General features: G+C 43.7%; 2 protein-coding genes across 2 annotated transcripts in view; both read left to right on the plus strand.

Moving 5' to 3' along the window:
* Positions 1–4,468: 4,468 nt before the first annotated feature.
* Positions 4,469–5,956, plus strand: ANKRD34A (ankyrin repeat domain 34A). The gene has a single exon (XM_006899510.1). It carries the CDS (start codon positions 4,469–4,471, stop codon positions 5,954–5,956), a length of 1,488 nt encoding a protein of 495 aa, XP_006899572.1.
* Positions 5,957–8,974: 3,018 nt separating this feature from the next.
* Positions 8,975–22,487, plus strand: part of LIX1L (Lix1 homolog (mouse)-like) — a 63,876-nt gene continuing 50,363 nt past the window's right edge. Inside the window, exon 1 of the mRNA XM_006899537.1 lies at positions 8,975–9,260. Within this exon, the coding sequence (XP_006899599.1) occupies positions 8,975–9,260 (286 nt within the window). The remainder of the gene's footprint in view (positions 9,261–22,487) is intronic.

Below are 22,487 nucleotides of genomic sequence, written 5' to 3' on the forward strand. Positions count from 1 at the left end.
TCATTGTAATATTTTGCTTTGTCATCCCGTGCTGCCTTTTGAAATCTTCTATTCAACTCTTTAGTATCTTGAATTCTTCCTTGTGCTTTGGCTTCTCTGCACTCCAGTGCAATTTTCAGAGTTTCTTCTGACATCCATTTTGGTCTTTGCTTCCTCTTCTGTCTTTGCAATGACCGTTTGCACTCTTCCTGTTGTTTTTCTTAAGGACTATATAGTCGATTACAACAAATAGCAACTCTGTGAATAATGGATTTGAACTCTGCCCTATTCTGTGTCTCTGTTACACTTGATCCCACTGTTACAGTTACTATGTCAATCCATGTCACTGATGGTCTTCTCTTTCACTGACCCTCCATGTTTCCAAGAATGATGTCCTTTTCCAAAGACCTGCCCTTCCTAACAACATTCCCTAATTATGTGAGACAAAGCTTCACCATCATTACCTCCAAGAAGTACCCTGGCTGCACTTTCTCCAAGACACATTTGTTTTATTCCTTTGGCAGCCCATGAAATATTCAGTACTCTTCTCCAGTATCATAACTCAAAGGCATTGAGTCTTCTGTCACCCTTATTCATTGTCCAACTTTCAGATGCATAACAAGTAATTGAAAAACTATGGCTTGAATCAGATGCTTCTTAGTCTTTAAACAGACATCATTGTTCCTTAACACCTTGGAGAGGTCCTTGACAGCAGATTTACCCAATGGAACACGTCTTTTGATTTCTTGGCTGCTAGTACCATGAGTGTTGATAGTGAATTCAAGGAAAAAGAAATAATTGACAACTTCAACCTTTTCTCCACCTATCATTATATTGTCTATTTGCCCTTGGAAAATGGTTTTCTTAATGTTGAGATGTAATCAGTAGTGAAAGCTGTACTCCATGATCTTCTTCAGCCAAGATGTTGATGAGTCTTTCTCCAATCCTGATGCCACATTGTTACTCATAAAGCCCAGCTTCTCTAGTTACTTTTTTCAACAAAGAAATTGAACAGGTATGGAGAAAGGACACAGCCCTGATACACACCTTTCTTGATTTTAAACCATGCAGTGTTCCCTTGCTCTGTTCAGACAAAAACTTCTTGGTCTTTGTATATATTTCGTATGAGCACAATTAAGTGTTCTTGGATTCTCATTCTTCTCAATGTTAGCCACAATTTGTTATAATCTACACAGTCTAATACCTTTGCTTAGTCTATAAAATAGAAGTAGATGTCCTTCCGGTACTATCTATTTTTAATCAAGATCTATCTGACATACTATCTGCAATGGTATCCTAGTGCTGTGACCATTTTACAATGCAGCTTAAATTGTTGGTGGTCCTCTGTCAATGTACTATTGTTCTAGACTTTTTTGAATAATCTTCAGCAAGATTTTACTTGCATGTGACATTAGGGATATATTTTACTAATTTCACATTCTGTTGGATCACCTTTTCATATAATTTTATGGGGCAGATTTGTCCGTCCTTCTCCTGCAGTGCAGCGGGTGGCCTTGAACTGCGTATCATGTAGTTGAACTCCTTGCCAGGTAGCTGTCTTCAATTTCTTGGCTTAAACTGATGAGCACATTTAGGGCTGCCTCTGTTTGTTGAAACATGTCATTCGGTATCGCATCAATTCCTGGGGTCCTGTTTTCTGCCATATCCTTCAGTGCAGCTTGAACTTCTTCCTTCATCATCATTGGTTCTTGATCATAAACTACTTCTTGAAATGTTCTGTGTCAGCCAGTCTTTTGGTACAGTGACTCAGTGTATTCCTTCCACCTTCTTTTCACCTGCTGCAGTTTGCTTTGGGATTGTAGTGTAACTTTTCACCACTTGGCCACCAGAGCTCACTTTGACCTTACAGATCTGCCTATTTGCTCTGGTGGTCTATTCCATATACAGTTGTACCGTACCCAAAGGCGACACTACAGTGTCAGTTCGAATCCACCAGCAGCTCCAAGAGAGAAAGATGGGAAACCTCCCAAGTGAGTAATGGCTTTGGAAATTGCTGGAGGGTTAGAAATGAGTTGGTTCTGATTCAACAATATATGAATGTTTATTGTTTGTCTAGAAATTAAGCTACAGGGGTGAGTTTAGTTTCAAGCTCACAGAGTGACTAAGAGCCATAGTCATGTGAATTCCACCAATCTATCAAACCAGTAAACCTAGCTATTTTTATTATTTTGAGTTTTGGTCCACATTTTCCTCAGAATCCTCTATTGTGATCCCTTATAGAGTGATCAGCAGTGGTAGTAAGGCACCATCTAGTTCTTCTGGTCTCAGGGTAGTAGAGGTTGAGATTCAAATAATCTTTAGTCCTTTGGGCTAATTATTTCTGACATCTTTGATTTACTTCACTCATCATTGTTCTGGATAGGAAAAGACCAATAGATGCATCTTAGATGGCCAATCACAAGTTTTTAACCTGTGTTTTTAACCCTGGTTGCTACTCACCAGAGTAGGATAGAACATTGTCTTTATAGACCTGGCATTTTCAAGACTAGTTCTGAGGTTATAGGGCCAGCAACATATTACCTCAAGGTGTTTGGTTAAGATTAAGTTTACATAAATTCACCCCGTTAGTGAAATATACTCTTTTTAATATGTTTTATAGTGTATCAAATACACTCTTTTTAGTATCTTGTATCTTAAGGTCTCCAGATCCTGATTTAACACAGGACCCCAAATAAGCTTTGCTAATCTTTAGGATATTTTCCTCATCCCTCACTTCCCCTGGCGCATCCCAGCTGGACATAAACTCATTTCTAAAGTGTGCAGATGGAAGCTATGGTAACCATAGAAACAGGGCAGGTGGTAAAGAGAGGCATAGACAGTGAGAGAGACCCATAGCAACAAATAGGAAGAGTGAAGACAGATAAGGAGTGACTGGGACAGAGACCTTCAAGCAAGATGATAAAATAATGATTCTAAGCAAGACCAATGAGATACAAGAGAACCAACATTAGCTCTTTTTCTTGCCTCTTTTGTATTTCCCCCACCTTCTACTATCACCAAAGATATAGAGGAAGAGGCATTTGGAAATGCTGTTTGCTGTATCTAAAAACGACCCAGGATAGCCACCCTTCCCCTACTAAGAGAACTATATGCAAGAGAACTGAGATCCAAGCTTGTCTGCAATGAGTGTTCCATCTAGGGGGACATCGAGCGAAGTTGTAAGGCTGTGTCAGACTCCTTACTGGACCAATGCATTCTGACATTTAACTACCAGAAGGCAGCCAGATCTCTGGGCACACTATGGATGCCGGTTCTCTCCACCCCTCTGCACAGTATGCCATGTGCTGTGTGTGGCAGGTCAGGTCTGTCGCACAGGCGCACACAAACACACGAAGCGCCGAAAATGGGGATCTGCTGGAGCTCAGCAAGAAATTCGGCTGGTCCAGGTCTGGGTTCGCGGAGGAGTTCTCCTAAGGAACACTTAGGTTTGTTGGGGCTGAGGGGAGGTCGCCTGGGAAAGGGAAGTCAGAATTGGAAGCTCTCGGTTTTAGGGGTTTAATGTGTATAAGGATGGGGGGGAGCGGCTTGGTGCCGGACGCCCCCACCCGCAGAGACGCGGCTATAAATAGCATGGCAGAGCTCCGCCCGCCCCCCCCCCCAGCCTCTCTCCTCCGGAGTCGGCGCTGTGCCCGGGGCGCACCGGGAGGAGGGATAAGAATCCGGCGCCGGGGCGCAGATACTGACACCAAGGAGATCCGGGTGCCCCCCCACGCCATGTGGGTCCCTGGGAACCCAGCTCCCCCACCCCGGCTGCCCAGCGGCCCCGGCCTCAATCCTGGCCCGGCGGAGGTTCTGCGGATATCCAGGTATCTATTTGGACGCATAGGCTGGGTAGGAAAAGACCAAGGAGTGATGGGGAACATATCAGCAGGGGCAAAAGAAGCCCCCAATTCTCACCCACCCGCTTTAGATCCTAAGCTCAAGCTGCTTCCTTTCCCCCTCCCCCTATATCTGAGGCTGTGGCAACCTGAAAGAGAGCCAGAATGAGAATGTGTGTGTGAAGGTATGGGTGCATGTGTATGGATGGGTGGCGTTCAGCATCCGAGAAGGGGTATTCCAACTGCAGATGATAAAAAGGGGTGCTGCAAAGGTCTGATAAGCCGTGGGGTGAAGGTGGGGTTCGGATATCCCCGCGCGTGCACGTACGTATTCGCACGCGCGCTCGTCCTTCGGTGCGGGTGCACCCTTCCCACCTCCTCTGGCATGCATTGAGGGGGAAGGGGCGGCTCAGAGGCATGAGTTAGGAAAGTCTATGAGCTGGGGAGAACGCCTTCGCCTCATGCCCAGTCCCTCTATCTGTGCCTCAGTTTCTCTGTCTGTATCCATCCATAAGGTCTCTTTCTTTCTCACAGGGATCGGCTTTGCCACTGAGCCCTCAGGCCTCTTCTACCCACCACTCCCACGCCCCTAGCCATCCTCAGCAGGTCCCATTCCCGGCTCCAACGGTGCCTCGGGCCCAGCCGCAGCTATGCTGCACACCGAGGGCCACGCTCTTCTTCGGGCCGTGGGTCAGGGTAAGCTTCGCTTGGCCCGTTTGCTTCTGGAGGGTGGCGCCTACGTGAATGAGGGTGATGCCCAAGGGGAGACTGCGCTAATGGCGGCCTGTCGGGCCCGCTACGACGACCCTCAGAACAAGGCGCGCATGGTACGCTACCTCCTGGAGCAAGGCGCAGACCCCAACATCGCAGACCGCCTGGGGCGCACAGCGCTCATGCACGCTTGCGCCGGGGGTGGGGGCGCCGCGGTGGCCTCGCTGCTCCTGGCCCACGGCGCAGACCCGTCCGTCCGAGATCACGCGGGAGCCTCGGCGCTTGTTCACGCCCTGGACCGCGGGGACCGCGAGACCCTTGCCACTTTACTGGATGCCTGCAAAGCCAAGGGCACGGAGGTCATCATCATCACCACCGACACCTCGCCCTCCGGCACCAAGAAGACCCGACAGTATCTCAATTCTCCACCGTCTCCGGGGGTAGAGGAACCTGCCCCCGTCCCCCCGAGCCCAGGGGCCTGCACCTCGCCTTCGGAAATCCAACTGCAAACTGCAGGAGGAGGGCGGGGGTTGCTATCACCTCGAGCCCAAGAGGAAGAGGAGAAGCGGGACGTATTTGAATTTCCTCTTCCAAAGCCCCCCGATGACCCCACCCCTTCTGATCCTCTGCCCAAACCACCCCGTCACCCCCCAAAGCCCCTTAAAAGGCTCAACTCCGAGCCCTGGGGCCTAGTAGCTCCACCTCAACCAGTCCCACCCGCCGAGGGGAGGCTGGGGATCGAACGCCTGACCGCTGAGTTCAACGGCCTCACACTGACCGGTCGACCTCGCCTTTCCCGACGTCACAGCACGGAAGGCCCGGAGGACCCGCCCCCGTGGGCGGAGAGAGTGACGGGTGGAGGGGCGCTCTCCAGGCGAAACACCGCGCCAGAGGCTCAGGAGTCCGGACCCCCTTCCGGGCTGAGGCAGAAACTGAGCCGCATGGAGCCAGTGGAGCTCGACACTCCCGGACATCTTTGCCCCGACTCGCCAGAGGCTAGTCGTCTGTCCCTGGAGCGCCGCCGGTACAGCGCCTCCCCGCTGACCCTCCCTCCAGCCGGCTCGGTGCCCTCCCCGCGCCAGTCCCAGGAGAGTTTGCCGGGGGCGGTGTCTCCGCTGAGCGGGCGGAGACGGAGTCCTGGGCTGCTGGAGCGGAGGGGCTCGGGGACGTTGCTCCTGGATCACATTGCTCAAACGCGGCCTGGTTTTCTTCCCCCACTCAACGTCAGTCCGCACCCTCCCATCCCTGACATTCGTCCCCAACCCGGAGGTCGGGCGCCTTCGTTGCCTGCCCCGCCCCAAGCGGGGGCGCCAGGCTCTCCTAGGACCAAGCGAAAGTTGGTGAGGCGCCATTCCATGCAAACTGAGCAAATCCGCCTGTTAGGGGGCTTCCAGAGTCTAGGCGGGCCGGGGGAGCCCGGGCGCTGAGAAAGGAGCCAGGGAGAGTGGGCATCTGGGCGGCGGTGAAGAGACAGTCGGGGGAATCGGCTTACATACATACCACGGACATAGGGATCTGTTGCATGTGCTCATGGGCACAGTCGAGGCATACATACATGAGTAAACGTGTCCACAAGCACAGTACTACTCTTATTTGCAGGGAAGGTTACATTCTTTATTTATTGGGCATACAGACACATGTGTGCATTCATGCCCTGCTCAATTTACATATGCACGTGGGATTACGTGTGAGCCCACAGGCATGATACACCAATAAATACACAGGGTCACTTGTGCTAGGGCTCCAACGAGCCCCAAACCCACTGCATTTGTTCAGAAGCAGTTGGGGCACCCCAACTTTGGGGTAGTCCCTGATCTTTTCCCTCCTGCTAAAAATTTCCCCTAAACAGCAATCCTTTGCTTTCCATGTGTGCCCTACAACACAAAGCTCTGTCACATATTTGCACACTCTATCCTCTTCATGAATGTCCTACCCTGTTTACAGGCCTTGCTTCTTTCTCCAGGCAGGCCCTTGTTCACGCTCTGCTTCCAGTTTCACTTTGCAGGATATTTTCTTCACTTTTCTTGGGGGTTTTCTGCAGCAACCTCCAGCCTCAGTTTTGCTGCTGCTACCCTTCATCCTTTCAGCCTTCCTTCTCAACTTCCTGCGTTTTATCCCTACCCTGTTCACCAACCAATTCATGACAGCAGGTTGTCTCATTTTTTTCTAGGGGTTGGGTCATGGGCTCTAAGCTGCTCTTCTGTTCTGTCTGAGCTTATGAACACTCCTACAGGTAGAAGTGGGGAGTAACTCAAAATTACTCCTCTCTCCACTTGACATATCAAATAAATGTATTCAGAAGTCTCTGTTTTGTCACTCTTCTGCCTGAGTGGTGTGTGTGTGTGTGTATGTGTGTGTGTGTGGTGGGAGAGAGAGAGAGGGGAAAGGAATGGGAAGGGAGGATGGTACTGACTGTCGCTAAAACGATCTAGGAATGATGCTTTGAGGCTCCAACCACTTTTTTTCCTGGAGACCAACTAATTGTGGTTGTGGAAGAAAAAATATCTTAAAGGTTTTAAGCATTTGATAGATTTTCCTATCCCTCAGTCTCTCTAATGTTCACCCTTAAACTCTTAAATTTAGGTGCATTTCTATCGCACACACACACACACAGCAGCTATGTGCCAGCAGATTAACTGTTCCCTGTTTTTCAGCCACTTAGTTTTCCCTTGTGAGCTAATTCCTATTTCACCAGGGTATCTTACCTACTCTCTTCTACTTTTTCCTTTATTTTACATTCCTTGATTTCTGAGTCACTGTAGGATGTAGAGAGAAAGGAGTTAGCATAACCTTGCTTAGGTAAAAAATGACAGGCTGGTCAGCTGACAAAAGATGGAGTGGAGGTGAATGTAAGAGCAATCAGAGGGAATCCAGCCTGACAGATTCTATAAGCAAGGGTACCTGTCTTAATCTACTCTTGCACCCCTCAGTGCTAACTTTTGTTTGTTTGGTATTTGGTGGCATATATTCTAATTATTTCTCATCCTAATGGGAAGTAGAGGTCACTGTGATGTCAGAGTAGTAAGGAGTTGTACTGCCAACCCAAAGGCACATGACTTGAATCCACCAACTGCTCCAAGGGAGAATGATGGGCTGTCTCCTCCCACTCAATTTGCAGTCTCTGAAAACCCACTGTAGGGATAGCCATGACAACAATAAAGGAGGGGGAAAATTGTTCATTCTATTCTTTCTTATTATCTCCTTTTAAAACTCATTACTGACAGGCTGATTCTTATTCTTCACAATTCTATAGGATAGTGTTCCACAAAGTTTCCCTGGCTGTATTTTTTTAAATTATTATTTGAGTGAAAGTTTATAAAGCAGATTGGTTGCTCACTCAATCACTCAGGTACATTCTGTATTATAGATTAATCACAATACTTACAATTTAATTGCACTTTCCCTGCATCCTCCCTGGAATTCTCACTTCCATTGTCCTATATTAGCTATTCCTGCTGTTAAGGCTTTACCACTTGGGAAAGTACTCCTCCTTCACCCTTACAGTTAGTCCCTTGCTGGTGTTACTAGTCACCCTGTAGGATCATCTATTGTTTTCCTGAAAGTTAGTTAAGCCACAGGAGTGAATTCCGTTCCAAGTTTAAAAGATGACTAGCCTTTTTATATGATTTTGAGTTCTGTTCTACTTTTCCCTTCACTCTGTTCAGAGTGCGGAAGTAGATTGCTAGATCCTTTTACCTCAGATGATGAGTTCCAACTTTCAGTTAGGAGCATAGAGCTAAACTACTTTGCCATTAGGGGTCCTTAGAACAGGTTAAAGGAGAAAATTATACAATAATGTGACAAACAGATCAAAATACTAGGAATAAGATCTATGTCTGAATCCTTTGCTATATCCTACTTATTTAATTTGGGGCAATTTGGCCTTTCTGAATGCCAGTTTTCTTATCCATCACATAATAATCTAGTTAGTGATTGTGATTATTATTAAGAAAATGCAGCAAAGTACATTGCATAGCGGCTGCCCTTTTTAAAATAAAATTTTTATTTTGTACTGGTTTACTTGCAAAGTTTGTATACATTGTCTTTCCCCTTTCTTCTATCCACCCCTCCCTGCACCCATCAAATTGTGCGACCTTACGATTAACCGCCCCCCCACACACACACACCCTTCCTTGTACTCACCCTGGGATGTCTCGAGAAGCACCCTAGCTATGCTTCTCTCTTAAGGAGACTACCACTTTTTCTTTTTGCAATTGGCTGCTCAGAACCTCCGCCCTCCTCAGTAATTTGCCTATGGGAGAGCTGCACCCTGCCAGCTCCCGCCTCTCTTCCAGTGATCCGCACAGAACCTGGCTTATCCCCGCCCCGGCTTGACTGATGCCTGGGCCGCGGCACCGCCCTCGGTCCCCTCGCTGACTGGGGTGGTGAGACCGTTAACTCGCCAGGCTGGCAGGCTGCGGGCCGCTGCTCCGCCGGCGGCCGCGATGGAGACGATGCGAGCGCAGCGACTGCAGCCGGGAGTGGGCACCGGTGGGAGGGGCACTCTGCGAGCGCTGCGGCCAGGAGTGACGGGGGCTGCGGCCGCGGCCACCACACCCCCCGCGGGTCCCCCACCGGCCCCGCCGCCCCCCGCCCCGCCCCCGCTGCTCCTGTCGGGGGGCGCTGGGCTGCCCCTGCCCCCCGGCTCCACCGGCAGCCCCGCAGTGCTGCGAGAGGCCGTGGAGGCAGTGGTGAGGAGCTTCGCCAAGCACACGCAGGGCTACGGCCGAGGTGAGTCTGCGGCTCTGGCCTCTGCGGGACCCCCCTCCTTATGAGAAGCTCGCTCCTGCAGTCCACTGGATCGCTTTTCCTGGCGCCGATCCCTCGCATGCATTTCCTTTTGGGGAGTTTCCTTCTGACTTCTCTCTCTTTCTTAACACACAGACACTCTGCCTTCTCTGTCTCTGTCTCTGTCCCTCTCCACACACGTTTAAGTCTCCTCCCCCTCTAATTGAGTTACTACTATATTCTCCAAGGTTTCTTTTACTCTCCCCCCGATACAACCCTCTTTTCTTCCTCATCTTTTTTTCTTCAGAAATAGAAGACTTCTGTCGCTTAATGCTTTAAAATCTCCCTATCTTTGGGGAAGGTTCTGTTTCCCTTTGTTGTAGATCCTGTGTCTCAGATACAGCGCATTCTTGTCCTTACCAGCTGTTATTGTACCAGCTGTGAACTTAACAATTCTTGGACATTTACTCCATCTCTAATGTTGATTCCCTCCCCCCCCCATTCTTTTCTTACTTCACGCCGAAATTTCCAATATAGCTTCACATTTTGTGGGCGATTAGATTACTCTCCTGCTTTCACAAATCTCTTCTGTAGTAGTTGTACCTTTAAATCTAAGGTCTATACTATCAAGCCTACACCAGATTCCTGTGACTTCGTACTTTAGTGTCTTTTATAGTATGAACCCTCTCTACTTGGGCCTCTCTGTCTGTCTAGCTCTGTTTTCCTGGCCCCTGGCCAGCAACTGAGGAGACAGAAAAAAAAAAAAATCCCAGACCTTGGCTTCCTCAACGTTAAATTCTGTGTACACAGGCCAGGCAGAAACCCTGTTTCCACTTAAAAATCTTCGTCTTGAAGATACCTAGTTTCTAGGGTTTCTGAAGGAATATGAGGATTTTGCTTGTTGTTTTTAACTAGTGTAGAATTTCCCCTCTAAGTTCAAGTTTCAAATTTATATTGTAAATAACAAGTAATAGTGAGGGATCTATAATACAGAATTGAGATCTGGAATTCTGTGTTCTTGGCCAGTCCTTGTTGATCTATATGTAACTGTGTCTTTAACTTCCAGTTTAACAATACAGAGAGAGAGTGCAAGACTTTTCTTAGATAGTTATAATGAAAAAAGAAAAGGAAGGAAGAAATGTACTAAAAAGGAGGCCTGATGGAGTAGTCTTATACTGTTTTGCTCTGATAACTGAAAGGTTGGTGGTTCAAATCCACCAACCACTAGACAGGAAACAAATAGTCTCTTCCCTATTAAAGCCTCAGAAACCCTCTGGAAGGCTGCTGTAAATTGGAACCAAACTCAATGGTAGTGAGTTTTGTGGTTAATGAAAAGAGCACACACATTTTGAAACCAGACAGTTCTGGATTAAATTTTAGATTAATTCTCTATCATTTACCAGCCAATGTCCCTGCGGAAGTGACTACAACTCAATAAGTTTTAGTTCCCTCAGGATTATGATGTAGATTAAATGAGATATTTTGCCTGGTACATAAAGGGTACTACTTAGCAAATAGTTAGTAGAAATAAATCTGCTTCGTTGGTTTGATATCTTGGGAAGAAGATGTTTTGTAATCGTGCACTCTTAAATACTGATTATGTAAGCCCCTAAATTACTATGAAAACAGATTTTCAGTTCTATTTTGCTGTATGTCCAAGCATTAATTTACTATCAATTTCCCTCTCTCTCTGTGTATTCTGCTAAGTAGGTAATAGGAGTGCAAATGGGTGTGATTCTGAAACTCAGGAAGAGGGAATAGATTTCCCCCCTAGTTTAATTCCTAGATTTAATGGAACTATATGATAGAACTGCTACTATATGATGGTCATGCTACTCCAGGGCCTTGTCAACAGGAGACCATGGAAGGTCTTTGCCTTTGTGTATAGGAGTAGCCAGGAGGGGTAACCCTAAGTTTGAAGCCTATTTCTTGTAAATGGAGAGAAGTTTATTAAACTTGCAGAGGAACATACCTTTTCTTGTGTGTGTTACCTGGAGAACCTCTAGTTTGATATTTAATCTGATAATTTTATGAAAACTTTTTCATTTCCCTATAAGGGGATGGTGCAAACAAAGAGCGATTGGTTAGGCTGCAGACTCTGTGGAGTGTGTCCATCATTCTCCCCACCTCCCACTACGGGCCTTCTCATTATTTTTGAGTTTCTTGTTTCCAGTCTGAATGTCCAGCCAGTATATTAGGAGAGTTTGGCAGAGAGTTCTGTTTCAAGCAAGTAGAATCTGCTGATTTGGCTGAGAAGTGTCTCACCACATGGAATTACTTATTCTCCTTCGATTAATAGGCAAAACTGCCCTTGGCATGCACCCATATATCCGTATGACTGCGGCATATTTGGGGGCTGGCTCTACTGCTTTGTGCACAGCTTACTTTGACTTTGCCAAAACTGTTCTATGACCCTGCATCATCTTCAAGTCATGCCCTTTATCTCCTTCCCAACTGCTCCAGATTCAGCCTTTGCAGCTAGTTTTTAGATTTAACTTTTATTCATGTAGGATCTCAGCATTTTTACAAAAAATCCTTCTATTGTGTCATCTCTTTGTCATCTTATTCTCATCCCTATCCCCACTTGCCAAAAGACACACATTGTTGTTGTTTGGTGCCATTGAGTTGCCTGTGACTCAATAGCTCTGGACCCTTTTCTAACCTGAGCCAGTCTCTCACTGACTCTGACACATCTACCCCTATTACCCAGTTATTGTGTCACTCAGTCTCATTCAGGTCGTCTTCTCCTATGTTATCCCTCCATCTTTCCAAGCAGGATATTCTTCTCTAAGGACTGGTCACTCCTGGCCATGTGCCCAAAGTATATGAGACAAAATTATTGCCTCAATGGAGAAACTTGGTTTCACCTTCTCCAAGACAGACCTGTTTGTTCTCTTAGCAACTTTAGTATGTTCAATGCTCTTTTCCAGCACCATAACTCAAAGGCATCGATTCTTCTGTCATCCTTAGTTGTTGTCCAGCTCTCTGATGCATACATAGCAAGTAATCACGAAGCTCATGGCCTGAATCAGGTGCATCTTAGTCCCTAGACTGACATCATTACTCTTTAGCACTTTAGAAAGGTCCCTGACAGCAGACTTTTCCAATGCAATTCGTCTTTTGATTTCATGACTGCTGGTGCCAAGAGTGTTGATTGTGGAGCCGAGCAAGCTGGAATTGTTAACAATCTTAATCTCTTCTCCATTTATCACATCTTAATCAGTTCATTTTTCTCATTGGTGCTCAAGACCTCAAACCTGTTCCTGAGATGGTTTTGAAATTCGAGTGGGATAGACGTAAGATCAAATTTTGGTTCCCGTGGACTTGATTTAATTTTCCTCAACTTCAGCTTGAACTTGCATATGAGTAGTTGGTGGTCTGTCCCACAATCAGCACCCGGCCTGGTTTTCACTGCTGATATTGAGCTTCTCTACCGAGTCTTTCCACAAATATAATCTATTTGATTCCTATGCATGCCATCAGGTGAAATCCATGTGTATAGCCTGTGTTTATATTTCTTATAAAAGGCATTTGCAATGAATAAATCATTGAATGTGCAGAACTCTATCATTCTATCTCCAGCCTCATTTCTCTCACTGAGCCCGTATTTTCCAGCTACTGATCCTTCTTCTCTGTTCCCAACTTTTGCGTTCCAGTCGCCCATTATTATCAATGCATCTTGATTGCATGTTTGATCAACTTCTGACTGCAAAAGTTGGTAGAAATCTTCTATTTCCTCCTCTTTGACTCTAGTTGTTGGTGCATGTATTTGAATGATAGTGGTATTCACTGTACTTCCTTTTATGTGTATGGATATTACCCTGTCGCTCACCACATTGTATATCAGGATGGATCTAAAAATTACTTTTTTATTTATGAAACCAACCCCATTCTTCCTCACCTTTTCATCCCTGGCATAGCAAATCATATAATCGTCTGATTCAAAATGTCCCCTGCCAAGCCATCTCATTTCGCCTATACCTAGTATGTCAATATTTATGCGTTCCATTTCTTTAACAATGTTCAATTTTCCTACATTCATGCTTCTCACGTTTCGTGTTCCAATCACTAGTGTCTGCTTACAGCTAGCTGTTCCTTCTTCTCTGTATTCTCGTTTCTAAGATCTCAGTCTCCATTGCCATCTCTGCTAGTCCAAGCGGTAGTCTAAGTGTGCTCAACTGTGCATAGGGTTTTCGAAGGCCTGTCTTTTTGGAAGTGGATGGCCAATCCTTCTTCCTAGTCTGTCTCAATCTTTAAATACATATGATAGTATCTGACAGACAAGCATTCCACAGAAAAGAGCAGATGAAAGACAACTGTCCAGTTATAACAATGACCAATAGATTCAATGTTGCTGCCTACCCACGCTTCCTTACTCCACCACCATCCCTTCCTCCTTTTGCCTACACCATTCAATACCCGTCTCCCATTGACCAGCCCCTGATGTGATGGCCTAAGTCTCAAACCATTAGGATTTCTGAACATATCGTGCTGCTGTGAATCTCTTATGATGCAGTCAATATGACTTCAATTTAAAGTTCTTAATATGAAGAGATTGAGATAGTTAACAGTTTTAGTTTACTTGGCTCCACAATCAACACTCTTGGTAATAGCAGCCAGGAAATCAAGAGACGAATTGCATTGGCAAAGTCGGCTGTGAGGGACCTCTCAAGAGTAACGAAGAGCAACAACGTCAGACTGGAGACTAAGGTGCACCTGATCCGGGCTATAGTCTTTGCAATTACGTGCTATGTGTCAGAGAGTTGGACAGTGAATAGGGTTGATAGAAAGAGAATTGGTGCCTTTTGAGTTGTGCTGATAGAGAAGAGTTTTGAATATACCATGGACTGCCAGGAGAACAAACACGTGTGTCCTGGAGAGGGTGAAGCTGGAAGGCTCTTTGGAGTCAAGGATTCTGAAGCTTCGTCTGACATATTTTGGGCATGTTGTAAGGAGGGACTGGTCCTTGGAGAGGGACATCATATTTGGCAGAGTGGAGGGGCAGCAAAGGAGAGATTGATCGATTCTGTGACTAGAGAGGTTGGAATAAGTGTGTTTGAGATGGCTAGGTTGGCACAGGATAGAAGAGCATTTAGAGCTCTTGTACATAGGGTCGCTATGAGTTGCAAGCGACTTGATGGCACATAACAGCAACAACAACCAGTTCATAGTGGAATCAGAAACCTTGACTTTGCCACATAGTAGTTATGTGATGTTGGATAAATTCTTTTATATCCCTGGCCCTCATCTGTCCTATTCATTCATTTAAAAAAATAATTATCATCAGATGCAATAATGGACAGGACAGCTCTTACCTCATGGAACTCACAGTCCACTTTACAGAGCAAGTGTGAGGATGAATGGTGTGATGAGACAGGATGGTAGAAAGCATTGATAGTAGAAAGCATTGATTTTGGAGCCAAACCAACACTGGTTTTAAATCTTAGATCTCCTGACTATGGTTCGCTGCTTGCTTTCTTTACTGTAAAATGGGTATTATAATACCACTCTTGATTATTTTGTATTAATTAAAGTATGTTATGAATGTAAAACTTTTAACACTTGATGCTTAATGAGTGATTGCCATTGTTATGTCCTTAGACATGCTTTGAAAACTGATCTAATAGGTATTACTCTTTCCTCTGCCTCTTCCCCCTCATATAGCCATTCTTGTGATGTTTCACAGCTGGGAAACGTAATCTGGCATGACTGACTAATGGCAAAATAACTCTCCTTGTTCTTTGACTGCTGTATTACCCTTTTCAAATCTGCTTTTAAAAATTATTGCTCCTTTCCCAAAAAATTATTGCTCCCTTTTTTAAAATTATTGCTCTCTATTCATGTGGAGTAGTCCATAAGGAGTTGTACTGCTAACCCAATGAAGTTGCTTTTCTGGTGGTTCAAATTCACCAGCAGCTCCACAGAAGAAAGATGGACTATCTTCTTGTGCACTTGTTGTTGTTGTTAGGTGCTATTGAGTCAAATACAACTCATAACAACCCCATAAACAAAAGATCTGAACCCTGTTCTGTCCTGTGCCATGCTCACACTTCCTGACACACATTATCCAATTGCAGCAGTGACTCTGTCAGTCCACCTGGTTAAGGGTCTTCCTCTCCTTCGCTGACCCTCCACCCTTAACAGCATCATGTCCTTCTCCAAGGAATAGCCCCTCCTAGCAACATGCCCAAAGTAGGTGAGGTGAAGCCTCATAATTCTTGCCTCCAAAGAGTTCTCTGGCTGTTTATTCTCTTGGCCATCCATGGGATGTTTAGTGCTCTTTTCCAACACCAGAGCTCAAAGGTGTCAATTCTTTTCCTGTCATTCTTATTCATTCATACCAAAGGTGTTAATTGTGGATCCACAAATTTGATGGCTTTAAAAACCAAAAATTTTTTTTCTCTAAAAGTTGTTGAGGCCAGAACCCCAAAATTAGTGTCACCAAGTTGAAATCAGTCTGTACGTAAGGCTACAGTCCCTCCAGAGGTTCCAGGGGAGAGAATTCCATCCTTAATCTTTCCAGCTTCTGGTGGCTGCCAGCATTCCTTGATTTGTGACTGCATCCCTCCAATGTCTGCCTCAGTGGCCACATCCCGTGTGCGTCACCAAGCTTCCTTCTGTCTGCATGATCTAAGGACACTACAATTGCATTTAGGGAACTCCAGGATAATCTTCCCCACCTCACAATCCCCAATCTAATCAAATTTTCAAAGTATTTGCCGTATAGAGTAACATTCACAGGTTCTGAGGATTAGGTCATGGACATTGGGAAACAGGGGAGCATTTTTATCATTTTCAGCACAGTATTTTGCCAAAGTAACTGGATTTGATTTTTACAAAAATATTTTTAAATTGTGATTTGAGTTTACAGAGGTTTACAAAGCAAATGAAATGTTTTACATTTTGTTTTATAACATTGATTAAAGTTAATTATAATTAGTGAATTACAAAGTTTGCTCAGCCTCTTAGTGTATATTGCCTTTCCCTTCACTCAGCTTGTCTGTTCATTAATTATTTTGCCTATAATCATTTATATACAGTGTTTTATACATGTACTTTGTGTTTTATACAAACATTCATATACATATTTTGTATCATTAATTACCATTTTTCTATGTCTATTATCACCCTGTCTTTTCAAGCCCCCAGTAAACCTTTCCTGTTACTTTACCCTCCCCACTAACCTCTACTATCCGCTTTCCCCACTTTCCCTTTTTCTGCCCACCTTCTCATCTTCCTCTTCCCCTTTTGAACATGTATAGATATCTTGTTCATTTATCCTCCTGTTTTCATAGTAGGTGGATTTGTTCTTATGTAACTGAGATATTTCACTCAGCATAATGCTGTCTAATTTCTCCTACTGTATATACTATTTTACTAAATCGTTTCTTAGTGCTTCATAGTATTCCACTGTGTGAATATACTATAATTTCTCAGTTCATTTGCTTGTTGATGGACATTTAGGCTATTTTCATTTTCTTCCTTTTGTGAATAATGCTGCTATAAACATAGGTGTACATGTTCATTAATTTTTAACACTTTTTCTCTCCCTTCTCCTCCCTGCTAACCAAAAACTATTCTGTTTGTGTGCAAACCTTTTCTTAGCTCATCCCATGGTGGCTTTATACCATAATAATCCTTTGTGACTTACTTATGACACTCAGCATGATTTCCTATAGATTAATCCATGTTTTATAAAGTTTCATTAATTATTTCTAATTTTTAGTGTTGTATAATACTCCATTACGTGAATGCACTATATAGTCTCTTCAGCCATTTATCTGTTGATGGACACTTGGATTGTTTCTATCTCCTTGTGTGCCATTGTTGTTGTGTGTTGCTAAATCAGAACCGATTGCTGGCCTTCCAGCGAATTTCAGAGGCCATAAATCATGTGGGAGGAGAATGCCAATCCTTCTCCTGCAGAGCAGTTGGTGAATTTTAATCCAGTGTCTTCAGGATTGCAGCACAGCTTCTTACTTCTAGACCATTAGAGATCTTAGTCATAAATAACATGGGTGACTAGTCAACAACATTGATCATGAATGTCTATTTTTTGTGTTATAACTGTTATTTCTTTGGGATGTATCTCTAATAGTAGAAATATTGTATCTATTGTGGTAGTGGTTGTTGTTATGCCATAGAGTCAACCCATCTCATCCGGGCTCTTCCTCTACTGTGCTGTCCTTCCACCCTTCCAAGCGAGATGTCCTTCTCCAAGGACTTGTCCCTCCTGGCCATGTGCCCAAAGTATGTGAGAAGGAGCTTCAAAATTCTTGCCTTCAAGGAGCAACATGGCTTCTCTTTCACCAAGACAGACTTGGTGTTGTTTTTTTTTTCACTGTCCATGGTAAGTTTAATGCTCTTCTCCACCACCACAACTCAAAGCATCAATTTTTCTTCTGTCATCCTTTGCCCCAGCCCATGGGGATCTTCAACGGTGACCCTAGGACGGGAAGAACGAGAATGGGGGGGGGGGACAGGAGACACAAAAGCAGGAAGACAAGTCTAATCTCCGATCAAGTCTTCATTTTATTGAAAGCACTCACAGTCTATACATAGGAGCACAATGAGGGGAGGAGAAGTACGCAATGGGGAAGAATAACATGTCGTTTCCAGTAAGCTGAAAGTTATCTGGTCAACAGAAATTTAGCAGGGCGTTCCCAGTAAACTGAAACCTATCCTCCCAGGGTGGGGCAACATGTCCAGACATGTCCTTAGAGAATTACAAAATGGCTTCCGAGAATTACAAAATGGCCTCGGCTAGGTAGAACAAGCAGAGCAACATGGCTTCACTTTCACCAAGACAGACTTGGTGTTTTGTTTTTTTTCCCATGGTCCATGGTAAGTTTAATGCTCTTCTCCACCACCACAACTCAAAGCATCAATTTTTCTTCTGTCATCCTTATTCATTCATTGTCCAGGTTTTTGATGTATAGTAAGTAATTGTGAAAACCATGACCTTGATCAGGCATACCTTATTTTGTCTATTGTAGTTGGACTGTTATATTTCTGTTCCCAACTCTCTAAGGAAGTGTCAAACTGCTTTCCATAATGTTTGCACTATTTTGTATTCCCACCAGCAGTGTATAAGAGTTCCAGTCCCTATAGTGCAACAATGAATGAATGGAAATCCAAAATCTCTGTAAATGTTCATTAGAATTAATAAAGTTTAATAAAAATAAAAAAAATGTAATAAAGCAGGCATCAAAAGGATCCCTAAGAAAAAAAAAGAGTTCCAATCCCTTCTTCAACGAGATAGAAAAGACAATCTCCAATTTCATTTGGAATGGAAAGAGACCCTGAGTAAGCAAAGAATTCCTTAAAAAGAGAAACAAAGTAGAAAGCATCTCACTCCCTGATTTCAAATTCTACTACACTGCCATGGTGGTCAAAACAGCATAGTACTGATACAGTGACAGGCACATAGATCAATGGAATAGAATTGAGAACCCAGAAATCAGCCCATCTATGTACGGTCAACTGATTTTTAACGAGGAAATGAAATCACTTAAGTGGGGAAACAACAGCCTTTTTAACAAATGGTGCTAGCTAAATTGGAAAAACATCTGCAGAAAACTCAAACAAGACCCACATCTCACACCATAACACAAAAACCAACTCAAAGTGGATCAAGGACCTAGGACTAAAATCAAAGACTATAAACATTAAAGAAAAGCTTGGAAGAACCCTAGAAGCACTAATCCATAACTTGAACAGTCTTTCAAGCATTCTGAAAAACCTGCAACCGGGAGAGGATAAAATAGATGAATGAGACCTTCTAAGAATCAAATCCTTATGCACATACCAAAACTTCTCCAACAGGTTAAAAGAGAAGTCACAGACTGGGGGAAAAATATTTGGTAATGACATGTTGATAAGGAACATATCTAGAATTTATAGAATACTCGAGCACCACAAGATAAACAACCCAGTTGCAAAATGGGTACAGGATATGAACAGATACTTCACCAAAGAAGACATTCAGATGGCGAACAAACACATGATGTTCAAAATACCTATCTGTGAGAGAAATACAAATCAAAACAACTGTGAAATATCATCTCACTCCAGTAAGAATAGCAAAATTTAACAGAGCCGCAAACAACAAATGTTGGCGAGGTAGTGGAGAAACTGGAACAATTATTCACTGTTGATGGGAGTGTAAAATGGTGCAACCACTATGGAAGGCTGTATGGCACTTTCTTAAAAAGTTGGAAATAGAAACACCATTTGACCCAGCAATTCTGCTACTGTGAATATATCTTAAAGAACCAGAACTGCCACCCAAGCAAATATTTGCACACCCATGTTTATTGCTGCTTTGTTCACAATAGCAAAGAGTTAGAAACAACTGAAGTGCCCACGAGCAAACGAATGGATATAGAAGCTGTGGTATATTCATACAACGGAATATTATGCAGCATCAAAAAACAAAGAACTCATGAAATATTATACAAAATGGGTTACCATGGAGAACATGACGCTGAGTGAAATATCTCAGTCACAAAAAGACAAAGACTACATAATGCCACTGTTACAGAGCAGAGCTGGCATGGGGGTTGGGAGGAAACTAAGAAAATAGGGGATAAATAATGTACACGGCATTGAAACAGAAGAGGAAGAGAACTGTATAAAAGGAATGTTATTAGGTATTATTGGCATAACAAGAGTCCAGATTAAGAGTTGTATAGTAAAGTGGTGGGTGGTGGGGAGGGGGAACCGTATAACAATGAAAGAACTTTTTTCCAAAGAAAAAAGTGAACTTGGTGGGAGAGGGGACAGGGAGGAAAATGTGCAACAATGAATGAATGACAATCCAAGTTCTTTATAAACTTTCATTAAAATCTAAAAAAAAAAAAAAGAAACCCACCAAGCAACAACAGCAAGAGAGTTCCAGTCCCTCTGCATCCTTGCCAATAGTTGTTTGCTGTCTTATTGAACTCTGTAATTGTTGGTGGAGTGAGATCATATCTCATTGCTGCTTTGATCTGAATCTATCTTGCTTGCTGAAACTGAGAAGGACCTGAGACATTTTCTGCAGAAAGTCAAGGACTGCAGCCTTCAATATGGATTGAAGCTCAATGTCAAGAAAACAAATATTCTTACCATTGGGCCTATTGGCAGCATCAAAATGGAGAAGAGATTGTAATTGTTAACAGCTTCAGCTTGCTCAGCTCCACAGTCAACTCTCTTGGTACCAGCAGCCAGGAAATCAAAAGATGAATTGAATTGGGAAAATCTGCTGTCAGGGACCTCTCTAGAGTAATGAAGAGTAATGATTTCAGTCTAGAGACTAAGGTAAGCCTGATCCAGGCCATGGTATTTGCAGTTACTTGCTTTGCATCAGAGAGCTGGACAATAAATAAGGATGATAGAAGAAGAATCAATGCCTTTGAGTTGTAATACTGGAGAAGAGTATTGTACATATGGTGGACTGTTAAGAGAACAAACAGATATGTCTTGGAGAGGGTGAAACCAGGATGCTTCTTGGAGGTGAGGGTTTTGAAGGTCCATCTCACATACTTTAGGCACATTGCCAGGAGGGCCAAGTCCTTGAAGAAGGACATCATGCTTGGAAGGGTGGAGGGACAGCACAGTAGAAGAAGACCCTGGATGAAATGGATGGACTCAGTGACTAGGGTAAAGGAGGTAGATGTGATGGAAACAATAATATTCTCTATGTGTTGCAAGCAACTCGACAGCACATAACAAAAACAAAACAAAATCAGGAAATTGTACGTCAGGGTTGTATCATTATCTCTATATCTATTCAATCCATATGCTGAACAAATCACTCAAGAAGCTAGATTCTATGAAAAAAATGTGGCATCAGTACTGGGGTAAGACTCATCAACAACCTGTGTTATGCAGATGACACAGCCTTGCTTGCTAAAAGTGAAAAAAGACTTGAACTATTTGCTACAGAAGATCAAGACTGAAATTCTTCAATATGAACCACATCTCATCATCAAGAAAATAAAAATCATCATCAGACCAATAGGCAACATCATGCCAAAGGAGAAAAGACTAATGTCAATGACTTCCTTTTACTTGGATCCACAGTCAACACTCATGGTAACAGCAGTCAGAAACTCAAGATTTGTTACATTGGGAAAATTTGCTGTCAAGGATCTCTCCAGAGCAAGGATATAATTTAAAGACTAAGGTGTGTCTGATCCAATTATTAGTTGTTTCCACATTTGAAAGTTGGACAGCAAACAAGGATGAGAGAAGAAGAACTGATGCCTTTGGCATTGTGGTTTTGGAGAAGAGCACAGAACATCCTATGGACTACCAAAAGAACAAACAATTTTGTCTAGTAGGAAGTGCAACCAGGATGCTCCTTAGAGGCGATGATGGTGAAACTTCATCTCACATATTTTGGGCATATTGTTAAGAGGGGCCAGTCTTTGGAAAAATTACCTCATACAGGGAAAGGTAGAGGGTCAGAGAAAGAGAGGGAGACCCTCAAAAGGATGGATTAACACAGTGACTGTGATAACGGGCTCGAGCACATCAGAGATCATTAGGATGGTTCAGGGTGGGGCAAGGCTCAGATCTATTGTTCATGGGGATGCGATGAGTCACAATAGACATGATGGCACCTACAATAGTTAATGATACTAAGCATGTATTTTTTCCACTCTTTGGTGTCTTCTTTGGTGAAGCATCTTTTCGTGACTTCTGCCCATTTTGTAATTGGTTTTTATAATTTCTTGGTGAGGTGTTGAAATTTTTTATAAAATTTGTTGAGAGGAGGCCCTTATTAAATGTGTCATTGCAGGGGAGCTCTGGTGGCCTAGTGGCAAGAAGCTGCAACTACAATCCCAGAGGTGCACGGTTCAAATCCACCAGATGCTCTGCCGGGGAAGGAGGGGCAATCTCCTCCAGTACCAGTCAGATCTGATTTGACGGTACACGCACACAAAAATAATAAAATAAAATTTAAAAAAAATGTGTCATTGCCAAATATTTTCCCCCTTATATGTAGGCTCTCTTTTTACTTTTTAGAGAAATCTTTTTAGGCCCATAAAGATTTAATCTTTAGGAGATCATAATTATTTATCATCTACATATTGTACAAGATTCTGCTGAAGATCATCCAAAAATGATTAGAACAGCACATCAGCAGAGAACTGCCGGAAGTCCAGGCTGGGTTTAGAAGGGGTCTTGGTACTAGGGATATCGTTGCTGATGTTAGATGGATCTTGGCTGAAAGCAGGGAAT

Source organism: Elephantulus edwardii, unplaced genomic scaffold (assembly GCF_000299155.1).
Source record: "Elephantulus edwardii isolate Elephantulus edwardi_28Jun2011 unplaced genomic scaffold, EleEdw1.0 scaffold00260, whole genome shotgun sequence".
NCBI classification, from domain to species: Eukaryota; Metazoa; Chordata; class Mammalia; order Macroscelidea; family Macroscelididae; genus Elephantulus; species Elephantulus edwardii.

Coding starts and splice junctions, on each gene's coding strand:
- ANKRD34A (XM_006899510.1), top strand. CDS start 4,469: ATGCTGCACACCGAGGGCCACGCTCTTCTTCGGGCCGTGGGTCAGGGT.